Source organism: Anguilla rostrata, chromosome 13 (genome assembly GCF_018555375.3).
Source record: "Anguilla rostrata isolate EN2019 chromosome 13, ASM1855537v3, whole genome shotgun sequence".
Classification (NCBI taxonomy): Eukaryota; Metazoa; Chordata; class Actinopteri; order Anguilliformes; family Anguillidae; genus Anguilla; species Anguilla rostrata.
The window spans coordinates 9387815-9407976 of NC_057945.1; the positions used below are offsets into that span (position 1 = coordinate 9387815).

The window sequence follows — 20162 nt, forward strand, 5'->3', positions numbered from 1 at the left end:
CTGACTCAGTCTGTGTGTAGCCATTTTGTTGAACTGAATAGCCAGGTGGACTTTTTGTTGAACTGAATTCTTTATCAATGAACAACTTAGTGCCAAAAAGAACTCGGCAAACCGAGTTTGTGGTGCATTAACTCAATAAATGAATTAACGGGAGAGGAAAAAGCCATATGAGGTGGTGGTGGTGGTAAAGTGCCAGGGCATTATTTTAATGCTGAAAGCCATTTGGTGGCCTGTTCATTGTGGAAGTGCCGTGTTGTCACACGGTGAGTTACAGTTGCACTGGCTGTGACCTTTCCGGGTCTCCACGCAGTATTAATGGCCCTGAGATAGTCTGATAGTTAACGTGTCAGGCCGGGACACGGGGCCAATTAGAGGAACTGTATCTTTGCTTTAGGAGAGATTTGTAAAAATTATCAGGCGCCGTTGAGCTTTCCCCTCTGCTGAATGGGAACCTAACCTGCGAGGGTGTGCTCCCAGGAGGAGAGCGATATCTCTTCTTTTCCACATGGACTCTGCCAATGTTTGTTCTTAGCCCAGTTGTGTTTGGACGAAGGCCACGTAATCTTCAAAACTTACACTGTTGATACTGTTAACAAAGTAAGTGTTGTTTTTATGGGAATGAAAGGTGAGTGAAAGGACCCTGCCTGGATTTATATGGATATTTTTATTTTATTTTTTTGGGCTTTTCAGCTTTATTGGACAGGACAGTGTAGAGAGACAGGAAGAACGGGGAAGAAAGAGAGGGAGAGACGTGCGACAAAGGTCGCACAGTCGGACTCGAACCGCCGACGTCACGGCTCGTAATGAGCATGTGAACAGTGCTCTACAGGCTTCACCACAAGACACCTCCAGATTTATATGGATAATTTGCGGTAGTATTTGTTCATGCTGTTAAACATGAGTGGAATCAGTCATTGCAGACCCTCCCTGTTTTTTGTCAACTGAATTATTACTCCTGTATTGGTAGTTTTATTTAACAAAGGCCTGGATTTAATTAGCGTTTATCTTTGACTCTGACTCAACTGGCCAGACTGTGTCTTTGAAGAACGTAATGGTTGCGTGTGTTTTGCAAGTCAAATTTTTATGATGATTATGTTGATTGAACCCCCCCGGCCTAGCAGACAAACAGAGCTTCCTGTCCTCATCCTAGAGGTGGATGTTAGTTTGTTTTGACAGGTAGATACCTGTTCGGCGTGAGGGGAGATGAGGCCATGAATACATGAATACAGTCGTCTTTGAGTTGAAATTTCAGACTCTCTCAGACATCCGAGAACCTCCATTTCTGAGATTCGCTTCCATGCAGAAAGACAAAACAACACCTGGTCACCTCAAACACCTTGCTGCGTAAACAACTTGCTGGTAATTATTTTTATTTCTGCAGTCCTAAATAAGTTCTGAATCAGACTTTCCTTATTCCTAAACATGGATTGTCATTTAAAAATAGCCTTTTATGTGGTGCATTATTGTTATTTTTTCAAGAGACAGCACGGATGAAATTAGGAATGAAATTGAAAATACAGCAGATTTTGATTTTGTTGAGGAGGGGGGAAAACAATATCTTTCTGAGCAATTCTCAAAGAACAAAGGGAATGGAATTCAGACAAACAGCAACAGGGTGCCATATCAAACAAATGCATTATGGGTAACTCAGTGAGTAAAGAATCAAATTGCAGGAATTGCAGATGATTTTATATACTCAATGTGAAGTAGAGATATTGAAGCCAGTAAAATGCCTTTGAATATTGGTGCGTATTTGGGGGGAAAAAAAGTCGAGAATGTAGAGTAGAGAATTATGAGGCAGAAAATGTTTTTGCAACAGTCAGATTGACTTGAAGTCAGTTCCTATTATTACTCTATTTTTTTACAATGTTATTAGGCAACATGAATCATATTGGGTAGTGCTAGGGACTCCTGATCCAACTTTTTAAATTTCAGTGACCACATAAATAAATAAAATAAAAACAGGTTGTATTATGGAACAGATACAGTATATAGTTTCTAAAACTGTAAAACTAGAAGAGCTGATTAGCATGCTCTGTAATTGCTGTTGCTCCAGTGATAGTTATAGTATGCCTGGTTTCACATCAAATAGTAGGTAATCCTTACAGTGTTTTCAAGCAAGCCATGAAAGCACCATACATCAATGATCACTCGAGACACATGTGACTGTCAGCATTGTTACCTGCCTAAACCACACTGTAATCTCGCATTATCATACTATACCTGGAAAGTTGTATTTCTATTCACTTTATTTTGTTTTCATTAACTGCTAGCTAATGTTGCTGTGAACAAACTAGCTAGCTGAGTAAAAAAAATATTTTAGCTAATTAGGCTATTAATGTTAAACTAGCATTACCATGGTTAAAGGAGTGAGAACGAGTCAGTGAAGAAGGTGTCAACTGTGCATTGCTGTCACTTAGCAATCACACGCCAGTTAACTACACGTAATTAGATTAGGTGCATCCTTAAAAAAAAATGAGTAGATGCTATATGAAATAATGGGATGTGCCAATTTATTTGGGCTGTTGTCTCCCATCGGTTATTGCTCTGTCTGTTGCTTCCTTGATATCCCAGTGCTTTCGTGGTATGTTGGCACTAGGAGCATACTTCTTTCCTAGTGGTTGTGCTCTCGACAGGATTCACGTGATTTCTGAAACCCATTCATGTACTACACTCACGCCCAAACCGCCTTCAAACCTTACACATTAGCCACAGCTAGATCCACTCTGTATCCCTGGAGCATCTGGGTGTCCACTTCCTGCCTGGTTGTCTGTCCAGACCCAATGCCTGTCTACTTCCCACGGAGGTCCGGGTAGCATATTGGCTGGTCATCTTCTGGCACAAACCGAAGACCCGCCTCCTCAGACTGCATTTTGGTTCTCTTCCTATTCTCTCCCCCACAATCTTTCCTTATGTAATTATGGTTTTTATAGCATTCTTTATGGTTATATATGGAATGGATGTTTGGTGCATGAATCTATGATATGGTTCTAGGTAGGCATAAGTTTGCTTGCACTAAGTGCTTTCATGATGTTGCAAATATACTTGCTGGTCTGGTAGTTTGCCAGCAGAGACATTGTTTCTCAAATAACTCAGGTAGATGCATTTATGTTCTGTGTAATTATAAGTCACACTGTTTAAGAGCATCTGCTAAATTAATGTATTGTCCTAAATTAAGAATACCCTGTCCTTGCTCTTTAAATTATTTTGAGAATCAGAATCTGCACACGTACAGTAGATGAGTCAAACGGCCCAGAACGAAGAAGAGCATTTAAAGAATACGATGTTCCAGACTGCTTTTGGCCGTAGCGCACTCGTCAAACAAACGCTGTGATGAGACACCGTAGCTTTCAGCTTCTGTTATTTTGGAGAACAGGGTAAAAAAATAAAAAAAAACCGTGTGGAGGATGGGGAAGAAACAGCTTGCTGAACAAACCACCGTGATGAATACATGGGGGACTGCCAAGGTGTGTTTAACAGCTGGCCGAGATGCCACTGTCATGTTTCAGATAAACAAAGTGTGTGACGATTGGCTGGGGATGGGAGTGCAGCTGGGAAGTGGCTTCGCGGGCAGGGAGAATAGGTGGGCTGATTGGGGAGAAGTGAGGGCCGAGCGTCCTGTTGTGTCTCCGACCTGATGTCACGCACAGAACCTCTGTGCCAGGCCAGAGCAGCGCATCTGCTCCAACGCACCTCACCCTGGGTGCCCAACACACACAAACCTCAACCTGTGCCCCCAACACACACGCACGCATGCACCTCACCCCCACACACACATGCACACACACACATGCACCTCACCCCCACACACACATGCACACACACACATGCACCTCACCCCACAACCCAACACACACACGAGCACACGCACAGACACATAAAGCATTGATACTCAAAGCAGACAGAACAGACCCATGGAGGCACTGATACTCAAAGCAGACAGAACAGATCCATGGAAGCATTGATACTCAGAGCAGACAGAACAGATCCATGGAAGCATTGATACTCAGAGCAGACAGAACAGACACATGAAAACACTGATACTCAGCAGACAGAACAGACACACAAAGCATTGATACTCAAAGCAGACAGAACAGACACATGAAAACACTGATACTCAGCAGACAGAACAGACACACAAAGCATTGATACTCAAAGCAGACAGAACAGACCCATGTAAGCACTGATACTCAGATCAGACAGAACAGACCCATGGAGGCACTGATACTCAGAGTAGACAGAACAGACCCATGGAGGCACTGATACCCAAAGCAGACAGAACAGATCCATGGAAGCACTGATACTCAGAGCAGACAGAAGAGACCCATGAAAGCAGCCATACTCAGAGCAGACTGTGGTAGAGGAGTTGTGTTGTATGAATGAGTTCAAGTTCATATAAGACGAGGAAAGAGAGACTTGACTTTTGAAAAGCCTTTATTCACAATTTGCTAAAGATCATGCTGTGAAAAAAAAACAAGGAAAAAAGAGAGATAGATGCAAATACATTACAAAAATAAACCCACCATAACTTCCACAGAAATCCATTATATTCAGGACTTTTTTCAGTTTGTATCACTGAAGGTATTGAGAACTATAAGGTCAAAGCGACACTTTCCTATTCATCAGTAACACAGCGGTCCTTTCTATTGCTCACTTGTATTGAGCCTGCAGTTTAGTTTGAGTCTCTAAAGCACAGCGAGATAAAGATAGAGGGAGAGGGGAAAGCAGATATAGAACTCTAAAATGACTGGACTGTACTTAATTATGCACTATGTAGGCTACAAGCGTACATTAAACCATTCCCAGCCAGCGAGAACACAGAGCGATGATTGAATTTTGAGCCGGGGAAATGAAACTAGCCCTGCCTCTATCCTCCACCCCAAGGCCTTACGGGCAAATTGCCCTCTCTTCTCGCAGCTGATTAAGGTCATTATTTAAGCTATCACTCATGCAAAGCAGCCGAGCTGCGGTTGTTTCAGCGGTGTGCGTCATCCGTACGGAAGCGGCGCAACGTTCGCAGGCTCGCCCTCGGATGCGGGAACATGAATATTCCAAAGGCGTCCGTAGCGCCTCTGGAGCGGAAACGCCGCCCCTAGCCGAGCCGCACTGTCGGTTCGGAGTCCGGTACGGAGTGACGCTTCGCGCCTGGAGCGAGCCTCAGAGGGGGCAGAGCCGAGGCTTGAGGGAGACGACGGCTGAGCTGAGGGATCGCGCTGGGGTCTGAGATCTAACGGAGGTCCGGAGGTGAGGAGGGAGCGGCATTCCGGAACCTTCCGGGGCCCAGCGAAGGTAGCACCAGGGAGCTGATGCAAGCGTAGCGCAAGGGTGTGGACCAGGAGCTAGGCAGGTCAGGAAAAGAACTGTTCCTCTAACGACATATGTGCTATTAATTGCTCGCAAATATTGATACGCAGTATTTATTTTTAGCCGACAAACTCTTTTGGCCATTTGACACTCAGATGTAATGCTGACAGTTTGAAATGGTGGCCTGGAGTCCACCAACATATCCTTAACTTTGACTAGCAAATAAATGCTAACTTTTGTAAAGTTCATTTTTGGGCTGGAACACTTGCATTTATTTAAGTCAAAATTGGCAGCTAGGATTGCATCGGAGGGCCATGAAGTCCTTTTTCTAGTGCCTGTTGGCACCACTGAGAAGTAACTTCCTTTTGCAGGTGACCATTTGTAAACTTGATGTATGTAAGCTATAATTATGCCTAAAATCATTATATATAACACCCTTATTCAATTATATTTAGCACCTCGCAGAGCTGATTATGTACAGCGTGGTCTCCCTTTTTATGTCAGTCAGCAATTCCATTTTTGTACAATTAATTTTGAGAAGTAAATGTATCATTATAATCTTCCATTGTATGCAAATTATTCCCCGCCAGCTTTGTTTGAGTACATTAAAACTCACGGTGCCTCTGGGCTGAATTGGATTTTTTGTCTGTTCGACATCAATAGATATGATTCGGTTTGAGTGTTTCATTGGAATAAAATGAAGTCACTTTACAATAGATAATAGTTTAGATGTTGAAGAGCTCTTTGAAGAGGACAATCTAGTAATCAGTTGAAGGAAAAATGTAATTGCACTTCTGCTTGTACTCTTTTTTGTTTCTGAACGAAATCCCAAAATTAAAAATAACACTCTTCAAGAAGGAGTTCAAATGGACAGTTTTTAAAAAAAAAAACATTATTTTCATGTCATAATAATGTACACAGACAAAAAAGACGGTAAATGTCAAGTCAAAATAGGAATAAATGTATTCATACGCTTTATTAAAAAAACATACACACCCTGACATCCTGATATATGCCATTGGCATTTTCATAACCTTCATTATGTCCAGCCATGTGACAATATGCAATGTAATAACACTGCAGGTATGAGCTTTTTTTTAGTGTTCAAATAATTAGTTAATTGGGTATTGAACTTTATATAGAAAAATGGTTTTGTTTGCAGTACGATATTTGGCTCTGTCACACAGAAAACAGTGTTGCATTCAGCTCAAAAATGTACTCAATCACCATGCTTACCAGAAATATTACATTACATTTACATTACATTACATAAATATTACACTAATATGAACTAACTCATATAGCGTTTCAGACCAGTATTATATGATACTCAGACAAATGTATTATGGGATGTTTGCAGAAGGGATGAAGTAGGGATGAACTTAGGTCTAAAAATAGTTTATTTGTCCAGATGCGAGAAAGTAAGAGCGTATAAGAGCAAAGTCAAAAAGTCAATTCGCTGCCCTCCCAACTTGCAGATTGAAGAAGTGATCTTGATCCTCTGTGCTCTGGCACATCCTGTAAATACAGTAATTACAAGCAATTAGTGCTTCAACACAATAATTAGTCCCCAAAAATAACCTGTATTGGATAGCCGGGGCCATGAGGGTAGAGTTCAGAGGATTATAAGTGCATGGAATTCCATGGTAATGCTTCACAGAATGGTAGCCTTAATCAGCTTTAATTAGAATTTATTTTATTTAATTTTTTTTGATAAGTCACATAACATAACCTTTCATAATGTGAGTAAAAATAAAACGTGTTCCTCCTTTGACTTGTGAATATTGTAAGTATAAGTGTTGCTTTGTGCAAACTTTGTTCAAAACGTATTATTCATTCTTTTTAGTGACTTGTGAATTCATTAAATTGTTTCTGGAGATAAAGAAAATAACGAACACCTAAATAATTTTGTATGTAAATATCACAGCATATATTCTCAGCACCATCAAATGTATATGCTACATGGTGCCGTTTTTGCATACAGATCATATTAAGAGCTAGCTTCATGTCTGCACGAGAGAATAGGGGCTGATTCCATTTGTAAATGCGTTCTTTCCGTGCTACAGGGGGACCACAAACTAAACCGGCTCCAAACCAGATTGACAGTTAGATGCTGTGCTTTCTTCCACAATCTAAGACAGAGCTGCAAGACTGGAAGAGAGAGTAAAATAGTGGAACGCAAACTGAGCTGACATCACAGGAGAAATCCAGCACGGTGAATGTTACATAACAGCTTGGGAAAATCTGTTCGGTAGGGTCTAACTCTGAGGAACATAGGTTATGCGTGTTGAAGCCAAAAAACATTCATCCTTTTAGATTGTTTTCTTTCTTCCAGTATTTGGTTGTAATTATTACAGTCGAATTAAGGCATCTCCTTTGAGTCCGGGTGTAACAGAATGAATGTGTTTAATGGTTCCGCTTGCCTCCCCCAAACCACTGCAAGATGGTGTCTGCAGTGTACTGGAAGGCACGAGACATCTGAGCTTCTGAACATCTGGAAACTCTGCACCAGATGCATGCGTGTAATCTGCTTAAATCCCTCATCTTAATAGCTGTCAAACGTTGCAATTTTACACAGGTTTTGATTTACTTTCCGCTGGAATAAATAAATCTTTCTGTCCTCCACGGAACAATACTTTGTAAGAAATTGGCATAGAGCAGGATTTATTTATTTATTGAATGTGCAGGTTGACAAATCTTTCTAGTTTTCATTTGAATAATCTGCTCTTAAACATTTGATAAACAGGAGAAACATGTTTGTGTATTTTAATATTATACTTGAATCATGCAGTTGCATGGAAACAAAACACTGATATTTATAGCTACCTACAGGTGTAAGATATATATCAAGACCACTGATGTCACACATCCTGACAGAAAGTAACATAAACAAAAGGGGGGAAAGACGTTGACACTTTATTTTAAAACAATGTTTATTTAATAATAAAGTTTATTAGCGGATATCCCCATGAGATGAACCATCTCGTTTCCGAGGGGGTCCAACACAAACATTACAATTCAATACAACAGACACTATCACATACAACATACACAGAGGCTCTCAATTGCCGACCCGACCACACATCATTCCCATAAACCCACAACACCCACACAAAATAAGTAAGAAGTAGATACGACAAAACAAATAAGTAGTATACACACTGTATGACCACATCTATCAATATGGACTTGCTAGTACAAATGTTGGTTTCCTGCCAGAAGTATCGGGTATTTGGATCATACTAAAGCAAAATCTGTGCACAGAAATTCAACATCGTTATATATGCACTCTTTGCTATAACAAAAAGCCGCCTAGTAGTTGGACAGCTGCCAAACGGTGCTTTTTCATTTCATGTTGAATGTACATGCTGCTGCTTCATAGTCCTGTCTTGAGCAACTTACACCATCCACAGATGTGGTCTTTTCTTGGCGTAAGAGTGACCACAGGGTCATGTGGTTTTTGGAAGGAGGCTTTAATATTAGTTATGGTGTTCAGCAAATTATCATCATGTTATCATCACATCATTAATGGCTGTGAATGAGAAGTAATTGCTGTACAGGTTCAAACTTTTCCTAGCAATCAGAATATTATTATTATTATTATTATTGTTGTTGTTGTTGTTGCTGTTGTTGTTGTTGTAGTGTTAGTAGCAGTAATACACACTCATGCACTCATTCTTTTGATTTGTGATTTATCATTGCACATATTTTAATCCAAGAAAATGTGCTCAGAATATTAAATAATTGAAAATGCTTCTGTGAACAAGAACATTATCCTGCTAATGTGCTGCTCATTATGTACTACAGCTATTTATATTTCTGATATTTCAAGGTTTATACTGAAGATTACATCTGCAGAGCATATGTATCTATTACTGAAAGTGGGAAATAGTTACTTAATTAGAAAATTCTGAATAATTTGTTGAGCTCTTTTTGAAATGAGGAAAAGTGTGTTAATGTAGGCAAATATAGGTGTCATATGTAGTCATTAGAGATTTGTTATCCATAACAGTATTATAACCAGTCACTTACTAGGTAGTGCAGAGAAAAAATTCTTATGTATTGTTTTTGTATTTAAGATGGCCTAGGTCCATCTGTAGTATAACGCAAAATAGAGAACCTCTGTCACTTAATGAACACTGGCACGGAGTTTGCTTACTGTGTGCTTGCTTCCCTCTCCCCTGCCAGATAACCCGTCCATGGCCTCCCAGAACGCAGTCAGCATCCGCATCCTGGACGTGAACGACAACCCCCCTGAGCTTGCCACGCCCTACGAGGCTTCCATCTGTGAGGACGCTAAGCCTGGTCAGGTAGGTAGGCTGGCAAACTGTGAGCATAGTCACCACACCACGCCCCAGGAACAAGGACCACGGGGCCTGGGTCAGCACGCAGGACCAAATTCTGCAAATGATACACGGGTGCTATGTGACCATGTGACGTTTTATACAGAACTTCTAACCTGGTTTAACCACATGCGTGATCGCAATGAGAGCTCTTATTTCTTAGATGCCAGTCAAGCTCACGAGAAAAGCTGCCTGAACCTAGCCATCTAACCTCAAATGTTTGGCAGTTCCTGTCCTTCCTGTCTGTTGTCTGCCCCTCTAAAATTAGTGCCAATTTTTCCGCATATCTGTGTTGTACTGTATCGGTTCCTGCTGAAAATCTCAGCCAAAACCACGGCGGATCCCACAGATTCTTTAATGTAAAACAGCATCCTATTGCTAACACTGTCGGCTGCAAGAGCTCAGCTGGAAATAACAGAAGTGGATACAGCAGGTTATCTGTCTTACTGAGGTACGTGAATTCAATTTGCGCCAGAAATGTCCGTCTGTCATCACAGATGAGATTAATCCACTTGCCCTGATTGTTCTCCAGATATCTTTATGTCTGTGGTGGCGAGGTGTAGGAGTTGTAATGACTTTAGAAATGGAGACGCTCCTTTCTGTTGAGTGGGGTCAGCAATTTGGAATGCAAGGCAACGGAAATGAGAACAATAGATCATAAATACCTTCAGATGCGCGCAGCCCCGTCTGTTGCATTTTCAGCGCACTTCAATACGTCAAAATGACACTGATAAGGGATTTACAAATTTAACAACAATAGCTACATCTCCATTAGAACGTTGCAGTGATTTTACCTTGGGGTGGTACAATCATTCATGTATAATTATGCTCAGAAAAGGCAAGAAAGCCATTTCCAAACGCAACCTGTGGAGAATCCAGCAAGCCCCACAGGTTCTGTGCACAAAGAAATACATTTATTATTTAAATGTGAAAAAGGTTGAATGCGTATAATGCCGACAAATCCAGACATACGATTTTGCACAAATGCATGCTTTTCCAAATACACATTTAGACTAGTTATTTCACATTCCCCACAAAGTTTCACTTAGCAGAAGTTTGGCTGCTTAAATAAAGAATATTTAAGGGCACCGCAACCAGATATTAGACTTATTTGCTTTGATTTACTTTTAAGCTCATTCATTAACTTACTTTTGCACAGCTGAAATGGAGAGACTCAACAGAAAACCTGCTGTTTCTGTAAAACGGTAAAACACATACGCATGTGAATACCATGAAATAAAAGCTGACCTTTGTGTCATATTCATCATTTGATCTCAAATCGAAGTGCCTTAAGCATACAGCAACAATAACACATTTCACTCTTCTGTTGATAGGCATTATATACTCTATCAAACCTTGCCCAAGAAGCATACTCAATTTCATGGGCATTTGTCCACTTGATCACATGATATTGACACACGCCTGTCCGAGCTAAATGTAGTGTGTATGGAGGACATCTGGGGAATAGGTTAAAGGGTATCCCCTTGTCTTAATCTATCCGAAGGATTTGTCGCTTATTAAAACCCCCCACCGATATGCTGTGAGGCTTCCTCCATGTGTCGCAGATTGAGAAAGGGAGCCCCCCCGCTGGCGTGCTAATCCCAGATCACGGAAAGATGGAGACGATCAGGCATGATAGCAAGATGACAGATTGCGGCCATCTCCTGCAGCTGTCCTGCTCGAAAGGAGGTCCTCGTCACAACAATTACCCGCCCAATCCCCCCTCCCCCCCAAAGGCCTCCTTTGGCGGTTCACTAAGAGAATCGAGATATGGGTCTCTTCCCTCTTGTATTGGAAAGTTGCGTTGGAATTAATGTTAAGATTGTCAAATGCCTTTCCTGCCCATAATGTCTTTCTACAAATGCAACTGTGACTCTCCTAAATCCCTGTACTGGCAGCAATCACACAACTCTGTACCCTTCAAGTTAAAACCTATGATCGAGACATTGTGCTACAGAAGCCTTCATCTTTTAGATGAGAACCTCTGTGGCCATTACAGATCCCAGGGCACTTTTCTAAAGGGTAGGGGCTGGATTTTGTGGCTGAAAAATTCTCTCATCTATCCACCTAATCACCCCCCATATACTGCAGCTACACAATCCCTTGCATTCCCTGCACACTTTGATTCCCTCGATTGTCACTGTAAAAAAAAACTGAGTTCTCAGTTGACCTACTCGATTAAATAAAGGTTAAATAAAAAAATCACACAAAGTTGTAGTTGAAGGGTTTACTGTATCGAGCGAGAGTCAAATGGACTACAGAAGATGTTACAAGATGCTGAAAATGAAGTAAACATGCTCATTTCACACACATAAGCAACATTATGATTCATTTATTTTGCTTATATCTGTTTAAAATTGTTTTTAATTGTTTATGTTTTGATGTTTATTGTTTGCATTGGTGTTATTCAGGTGTCCATGGGTGTAGTTTGGAGGTGCGGGGGGTGCACTGCACCCCCAAATGCAACTACATCCACCTTGAATAATGCTTGTTTGCCGCATAGTGGGTACATAGCATGTAGTAACTGAGTGACTCGCTGTGAAAATGTTCAGCATTCACTGTTCTGCTCACAGCGGTTGCTGACCGACGTAAAATGGCCAGACAAAGAATTAGGCAATACTGATGGTAATCTCAGTATGGTGAAGATGCAGCCCAAGACCGTGCCGTATTCATACACCAAATTCATACACATTAGAAAGGAAGTGAGCCATAAAATTAGTCTAGAAACAATGTAGCAAAACAATAATCTGAAGAAAGAGAGCACTGGTGAGCTCAGTTATCGCAAAGGGCCTGGTTGGGCGAAGAAGACTATAGTTTATGACCAAAGAAATCTCACCGTAGTGAAGAAATACACCTGCCCAGCAGATCAGAAACACTCTTCAGGAGGCAAGCATGGATATGTCAGTGACTAATGTCAGCAGAAAACTTCACGAACAGAACTACAGAGGTTACACTGCAAGATGAAAACCGCTAGTAAAAAACAGGATGGCCAGGTTACAATTTGCTAAGAAGTACCTAAAAGAGCCTGCAGAGTTCTGGAGTGTGGAGGCCGTAAGGAATTTCCCCAAATACAAACATGTGTTATGGCTTAGGCATGTATGGCTGCCACTGTCTGATAGCAAGAACAGAATGAATTCTGAAGTGCGCAAAATCATCTTATTTGCTCAAGTTCAAGGAAAGACATCATCTATCATATTCACTTGCCCAGTAAGGAACCATGTCAGTGATCCACCATGAAAAGTAGACATTAACCAACTGACGGTTACACAATGGTTTCACTTTGAATATTCAGCTAAAGCAATCTTATCGACATCACTTGGTGACTCAGAGAGCCACAGATGCAATATGTGAAACCCACGCTAGCTATCTCAGCTGAAATGAGTAAACAGCCAGACTTATCCTACTTGCTGCAGTTGAAACTAAAATGATTAAGTACTGCAATTAGAAAAGATTAACGTTACAGTTGGGAACACTGTGCACAATTATAAAACGTAGTCTAACTATGTAAATTTTATCAATGAACGAACTATAAAATACTTTACCATGACGAACAACTACTGACAAACTACTAAAGTGACAAATATACAGCTAGATCGATGTAGAAAATAGAACCAGGAACAATTAAAAAGGATTTCTAGCTACGCTAATCTAAAGAGAAGAAACTCTGTCCAGTCTGTCACAACTCGACTGCAGGCGGTTTGAAATGAACAGGGTAATTTATGTCATCTTAAACAGGTTAAATACATAATACTTACCTATCAATCAACAAGAGCGGCAGAGACGGGGTTTTGACTTTCTTATGTAGGAGCAGGTTTTTACCTACTTCTACGTCACGGATGTGGGCTGGGCTCCAGGTGAAAGAAAATGAAACTTCACCTTTGGGTGGCAGTGCATGGCTCTTTTTTTTGCACAGAATGTGGTGGCAGGCAGTGCTAATTGGATTTAAAAAAAATATTTTTTAACCATGAACAGGACTAATGTGATGTATCAAATGGAGATAAGATACTTGGCTTTAGAACTCAAAAAACGTGATTTACTGTTTATTTATTATTTATTGTTTGACTACAAATCTAAAATTGTGTTGAGAACAGAGCCAAATCAAGAATGAATATTATTTTTTTCCAAGCATAATGAAGCTCACTGTACATATGTATGAAATCGTTAAGAAATTACTTTCATAGAAGATATGTACATTCATAATTTATATGAATGTCGTACTGATTGTAGCAGGATATGTATTTAATTAGCTCACTACTTCATACCTGTTCAACAGCGTGGACATGAAAAGGGTCTCTACCACACTATGTAACTTTTATAAGCACTGTAATCATGTCATATCTTAGAAAGTATTCACCTACCCAGGGGACTCAAACAGATCTCATCGTTTGTATAATTTGAATTAATGTTCAGAATTAGTCATATTTTGCCCTTTCATGAGATATGAGATGTAGTTGAGTGCCTGCTGAAGCATGAACATAACAGAGAATTGCATACCAGGGTCACAGAAAATGCTGTTTAGTACTGAAGTGGCCATTTTAAGGCTGATAATGTTCCATTTATGTGGAGGTTGGATAGCTTTAAGGGGAAGTGACTCCTTTTAAAGAATACAGAGTTTAAGAACTGTATCATTTTCAGCAATTAATTTGTTAACATTTACTGAGGATGGTCATTTCTATATGCAAATGTATTTTGGTAAAATTGTTTCTGCTTTTTTAGGTAGATACAATTTTTCTACCACTTCTGGCTAATGCCACAAAATACCCCACCTACAGGCAACTTTGGCGTACACAGTCTGTGGGAACTAGAAAGAATTTACATGCTGAAAATTGAGGAGGTTATGGCTCATTCTCACAAAGAATTGCTTTACGACTATATCCGAGAGACTATTCCCCAAATGAAAGGTTTTATTCAGTTTTCAACAGAAAGAACCTGAGGCATATTCACTTTTTGTAACATAAAATGCAAGACAGCCGAAAATACAGACAGCGCCTAGGATGGGTCAAAATCACGGTCAAGAAATCAGCCATTGTGAAGTCATCCCATCTAAGAGGTAGTCTACATCTGATGTTGATACCAAGGTAATTTTATGAATTCAAAAAGCTGTCATTGCACCATTCATTGCAGAGTTTATTAAAAAAAAGAATGAAAGAGGAAATTTTGCACAGTGGTTCCACTTTTCTGGTTGGATGAAAAGCAGATTATGAAAGCTAACAGACGGATATTTCCGTGTCTGGTGGTTGTGTGTGTTGCTCTGTGACTGAGCCATGGGCTCTTCTCAGATTTCCCAACAGCCTTGACGGCAGTGTAGTATAATGGGTAAGGAGATGGTCTTGTAACCTGAAGGTCACAGGTTCAATTCCCGGGTAGGACACTGCCGTTGTACCCTTGAACAAGGCACATAACCTGCTTTGCTCCAGTGTATATCCAGCTGTATGAATGGATGCAATGTAAATGCTATGTAAAAGTTGCGTAAGTCGCTCTGGATAAGAGCGTCTGCTAAATGCCTGTAATGTAATGTGTTAGGGTTATGGTTATGCACCCTCGTTCTGACATAATCCCATAATATTTCCTCCATCTCTCCTGTTGATAAACATATTACTCGCATAGGATTTCTGTCATTTGAATTTCGAAGCAATTGAACTTCACAATTTACTCTTTCCCCAGGTAATGCAATATAAACTCAAATGACAGAATCCTATGCATGCTAACATCTCCAAACATTTCCTTGATGAATTTCTGTTACGTGCAGTGCCTTTCTTTTGCCTTTGCTCCGCTGTACATTTCGATTGAAGAGATTAGGAGAGGGAAATGTCATGCATTTTTTACACCTTGCAATCTATAAGGAAGGGTCTTGGTTATTTGTGACGACTGATAATCATTTTGGTTGACTGTAATTAGCTGCTTAACATGAGTAGTGTAGTTAATGTTAGCACATTACTCTTTGACTGCAGATGTAATTCATTATTAGCAAACGAGCTCTAGTGTTTTAAATGAAATGCTTCTGAAATGAATGTCATCCATATAATCCATCAGCATACCGATTTTTTACCACTTTGTTAAACTTATTTTTCTTGAAGAATATGTAACGGATTGGAAATATATCACCATGGCAGTGAACTTTCAAAGAGCAGCTTATTTTTGTGGTTGAAAAGGACCGAACGTCTGTGCAGCTCTGGGTGGTGTGGCTGAATTGGAGAGCCAGAGGCTGTGGAGATGCGACTGCTGTTATATCCTAGAGCAAGGTGCTTTGCTCCAATTAAAAATGGACAGAATCATTAAGGTATTTTATTTTCCGATTTCAGTCAACAGCCTCGGGCTTCTCAGCAGCCAATTACCGTGCCGAGGCAGGAGGAATAATTAAAAAATGGGACTCGAAAACAAGGCCTCGACCCTGAAAGCTATGTACAAGATATGTACATATGATTTTAAGAATGGGAACTTAGTGTCAGGTCATTAATTACCTTTTACCATCAAATAATTATTAGCTTGATTTTGAGTCGTGATGCATTCCTTCCTCTCTGTTTTATTATAGTCTAACCACAGGGTTGGTTCTAGTGAGGGGAGCAGGGGGGAAAGGTTAGAAAATGAATCATGGTTACGTGTTTGACATATAATGGTTACTGACAAAATGCAATTTCTATGCCCCAGAGCCAGGTTATTAAAAAAAAAAAAAAGTCTCCCCCCCCCCCCCCTTCCTTCTCCAATAATGTCACAGATGCTCTGCTTCGCTTGACCACTGAGAGATTGGAAGAAAATGCATTACCTTTGGGTCAGGACTTTTTATTTTGTGTTTCTCATTGTCTGCTTCTAACCACTTTTCCCCGGCTGTCCCCGCGACTCTCTAAAATTTTAGCAGAGATGTTTTCGCGGTACGTCCGTTTTATCCGTTGACTGAGCGCGCGGAATGAGAGAAAAACAATAACTGACGCAGAGGAAATGGTTCTATCGGCCTCGGGCGATGTTGATAAAACCGCGGCTCGAACGGGAGCTTTCCCTCGCGTCGCTTCATGAAGTGCGGCAGACCTCTTCACGCTAGCTGGCAGGCGCGTGTGTGTGTTTGCGCTAGCCCCGTAGCCGGATAGCTTCAGATGTGTTTTTCCGCCCCTCCTGTTTGTGGACAGTTATGTCCCTGCGTCGTTAGCAGTGACCTTAGCGGGAGATTGATCGGCGGGAAAGGCTATTTAAACGGCTAAAGCCAAGGGCTCTAATTTTTGTTGCAAATCTGACCCCTTTGACCCCTCTGCCAAAGGAAGGTCTGTGCCATTAGCCTCAATTAGTGACAAATGTTGTCTTTCCATTTATCAGGACAAACAAGACATGCCAAGGAGAGGAGACAATTTTCAAGGAGCAGAGGGTGAAGGTAGAAAATTGTTGTTACAAAGACAGATCTGCCTAGATATGGAATTATCATGTGGGCTTGGTTACTGCAATCTTGTCTTTTGGCTGTTCTTGTCTACGATTGAAATATATATACCCAGGACCTTCTTGCTGTGAGGCAAATGTGCTACCCACTGCACCACCATGCCGCCCTATAAATTCATAAATAAATTTTAATGATAAAAACAATCCATGAAATATTAGCGCCTGACTTGAGGCAAATATGTATTACTATGGTTCAAAGTCAGAAGTAGGAAGAGTAGTAAGAAGTCAGAAGTAGGATGGAAGAAGGATGGCATTATACACACAATCAGTTCTAAAATGCTTGTACCAGCATCTTCATTCCAGGGGAGGGATTCCAGTGGAACTTGGGTGTGTTTTTCACATTTAGAATGTCTAGACTTGTTTGCAGGCCTGTTCCACTGCTGCAGCGCCCCCTATAGATTTGGGAGCGCTACCTGACTCGTGCACTTCCGGATGCTGCTCATGCGAATTGAGTTTGGGGGGGGAATCCACCTCACCATCAGGACAATAGAGCCACTGTCTGTCTTTCTCTGCTGACCTGAATGCACACCTGCTTAGAGTGGATCCTGCCTCACCCAATACTGAATGGCGAACTATCATCATGGGTTTACAAGCCCCACCTAAAGTGATATTCTCAAACCAATTTACCACTCTCAACGCTACCTTCTCAGTATCCCCTCCACCTACTACAGCACATAACTTTCTGTTGTGAGGGTACTTAGGCTATTAGCAACTATTAAGTAGGTTTCTGTTTTATCTTCTTTTATCAGTTGTAACCCCGGAGCTGTGGCATTAGGTTTGTGACCTGGACTGCTATTTGTAAACTGGGCAAAGCTGCTAAGTGGCTAAATGTGAAGTGCAAAGTACTGGAAACCGGACAGGAAGCCCTCTCTCATGGGGCGCTGCCATTCCTTTCCCTGTGGGAATCCAGGCCGTGTGTGCTCCGGGTTCCCGAGGATCCTTAAAAAGTCCTCAAAGTCAATTACTTCAATTACAGGCCTCGGAAGGCACTAAAATGACTTAAATGCAGTTTTCATAGGCCTTAAGTTTGCAAACCCCTTTGATGACTAATGGTTCTATTTATAATGTAGTGTTCCCATTGGACGCAAAGAATAGATAGTGAAAATTGTTTATTTAGCAGGGGAGCGCACAGTAATGGCTCGATGGGGCTCAACTTTTGTCAGATCTGATGTCTTTCTCTCGTTGTTTACACCACCATTATGGAAAGCCAATGGCGCCAAAATGTCTTTAAAAATATATCTCATCACGGTTATTTCTGACCAGCTGAGTCAGCAAATGTGGGGTGCAAACAGCGGAAAGTTGTACACCTTGATGAATCGAATGAATGTGCCAACATGTCAATTTTTGACACATTACAATTTGGCGGGTTGTGACGTTACTTTTTGACGTGTTAGAGTTTGAATTGTTGAAGTGATGACGATTTACGGAAAATCAAGCACGGCTTACTTTAACGTCTCTTGAATATAACGGAACACATTAACAGGCTCCGGAAGCTTACGTTTAACAGGAACATCACAATCTCATGAATATAAGAGAACTCATTAACACAATCTGGTAGCTTACGTTAAGGGGCACATCACCATCTCGTGTATATAGCAGAACACATAAAAATGCTCAGGAAGAGCCAAATCAAGAAAAAAGTGTTTATGTCCCAAGCTCACTGTACGTACTGTAAGTTTTGGGACAGCTGAAAGAAAGGCCTGTGCCATCAGCATCCATTGCTGGTGCAAAATGAGTAGTGCTAATTGCCATGTCTATTATCTCATCAGTATGAAAAATATTTGACCAGTAAAAACGGGCTTTAGTTTTGAAGCTCACTTCCTGGTCTTGTTGAGAGACATTGCTCACTAGTGCCAGTGCGGCTGGCTCCAGTATATATCTTTCAGGCACCCACTTCATGTAAGTCAATGGCACCAATACGGTAAAAAATGAAGTCAATAATCTTTTCCTACTAGAACATGTCATGGAAATACGTGCTTTTTCTTTGTCTAATGTCTCCCCATGTGCTGATTTGTTACGTTATTGTGACATTTGGACATTAGTTTTATATTTTGTGGACGAATCAGGGGCAGTTTGCATCACTGCCGAGTCACTTGGGGAGGGCAGTATCTCACGCGCTGGTGGACAACCCGGACCAGGCCCGGACTTCATGACCATATGAGGGGAGACTTACTACGCAGAGACTTAATACACAGCCTCTGTCTCTAATTTGTACAACATGGCAGCTTGAGAACTGCACTTTTGGGATCTGGTCATAAACATTACTTTTGATTTTTTCCCCCACATTTCGGGTTATATTTTTAAACTGTGAATTTGTCTCTCCCATTGTTAGGACTCAATGTGATGTTCACAGTGATGGAATTGTATATGTGCTCTTACTGCACACCGTGTCTTTTTATCCAGACCTGTGAGACATGATAGCATAATGTTGTTACCAACACGCCGGCAGATGTTAAGAATGTCATTCTAGACTATCACAACATCTGTGTACTGTCCTGTATTTGTTTTACTGACGTGCTACATCCAGCATTAATCGACTCATTTGGCCAAAATGTAAGTAACTGGTGTCTGGTTTTATTTGTGCCATCCATAATTTCAGAACCTTTGCTATATTCAGTTGTGAATGTACTTGTATTTTCGGTGGCAAAATGGGTCTTAAATCTAATTTCATATGGCATTAAAAAGGTCTTGAAATGAACTTGAATGAACTTGATGTGAAAACCCAGGATGAACCCCTGCATGAACCCTGGTGCTGTGCGCGTCACGTTGAACCCCAGTGTCTCTGCGGGGCGAGGCTCCCAGCCCCCTAGCCTCCGCTCCCTGAGCCCGTCTGTGCGAGAGCCTCGCTGGGAGGAAACGCATCGGCTGATCCCAGCTGAGCATCGCTAAGGCGGAGAACACAGCGGCATTGTCCTTGCGTTTGTGTGTGTGTGTTTGTGTGTGTGTGTATGAGAGAGAGAAAGAGAGCGAGAGAAAGATGAATATGCACAGCACAGACAGCCAGGAACAGGAGTCTACAGTGTAAGTGTGGTTCCCCGCCTGTCTTTTTGTTTTTCTGATGAATAGCCTTCATTAAAACAGGGTGCTGTTTGG

At 41.1% G+C, this 20162-nt stretch overlaps 1 protein-coding gene across 2 annotated transcripts in view; it reads left to right on the forward strand.

Moving 5' to 3' along the window:
* The window catches only part of LOC135237931 (cadherin-22-like), a 250008-nt gene that overhangs the window by 183045 nt on the left and 46801 nt on the right, over positions 1–20162 (forward strand). For both annotated transcript variants that reach the window (XM_064305498.1, XM_064305497.1), the window contains exon 10: positions 9493–9614. In XM_064305498.1, coding sequence (XP_064161568.1) covers positions 9493–9614 — 122 coding nt within the window. The remainder of the gene's footprint in view (positions 1–9492; positions 9615–20162) is intronic.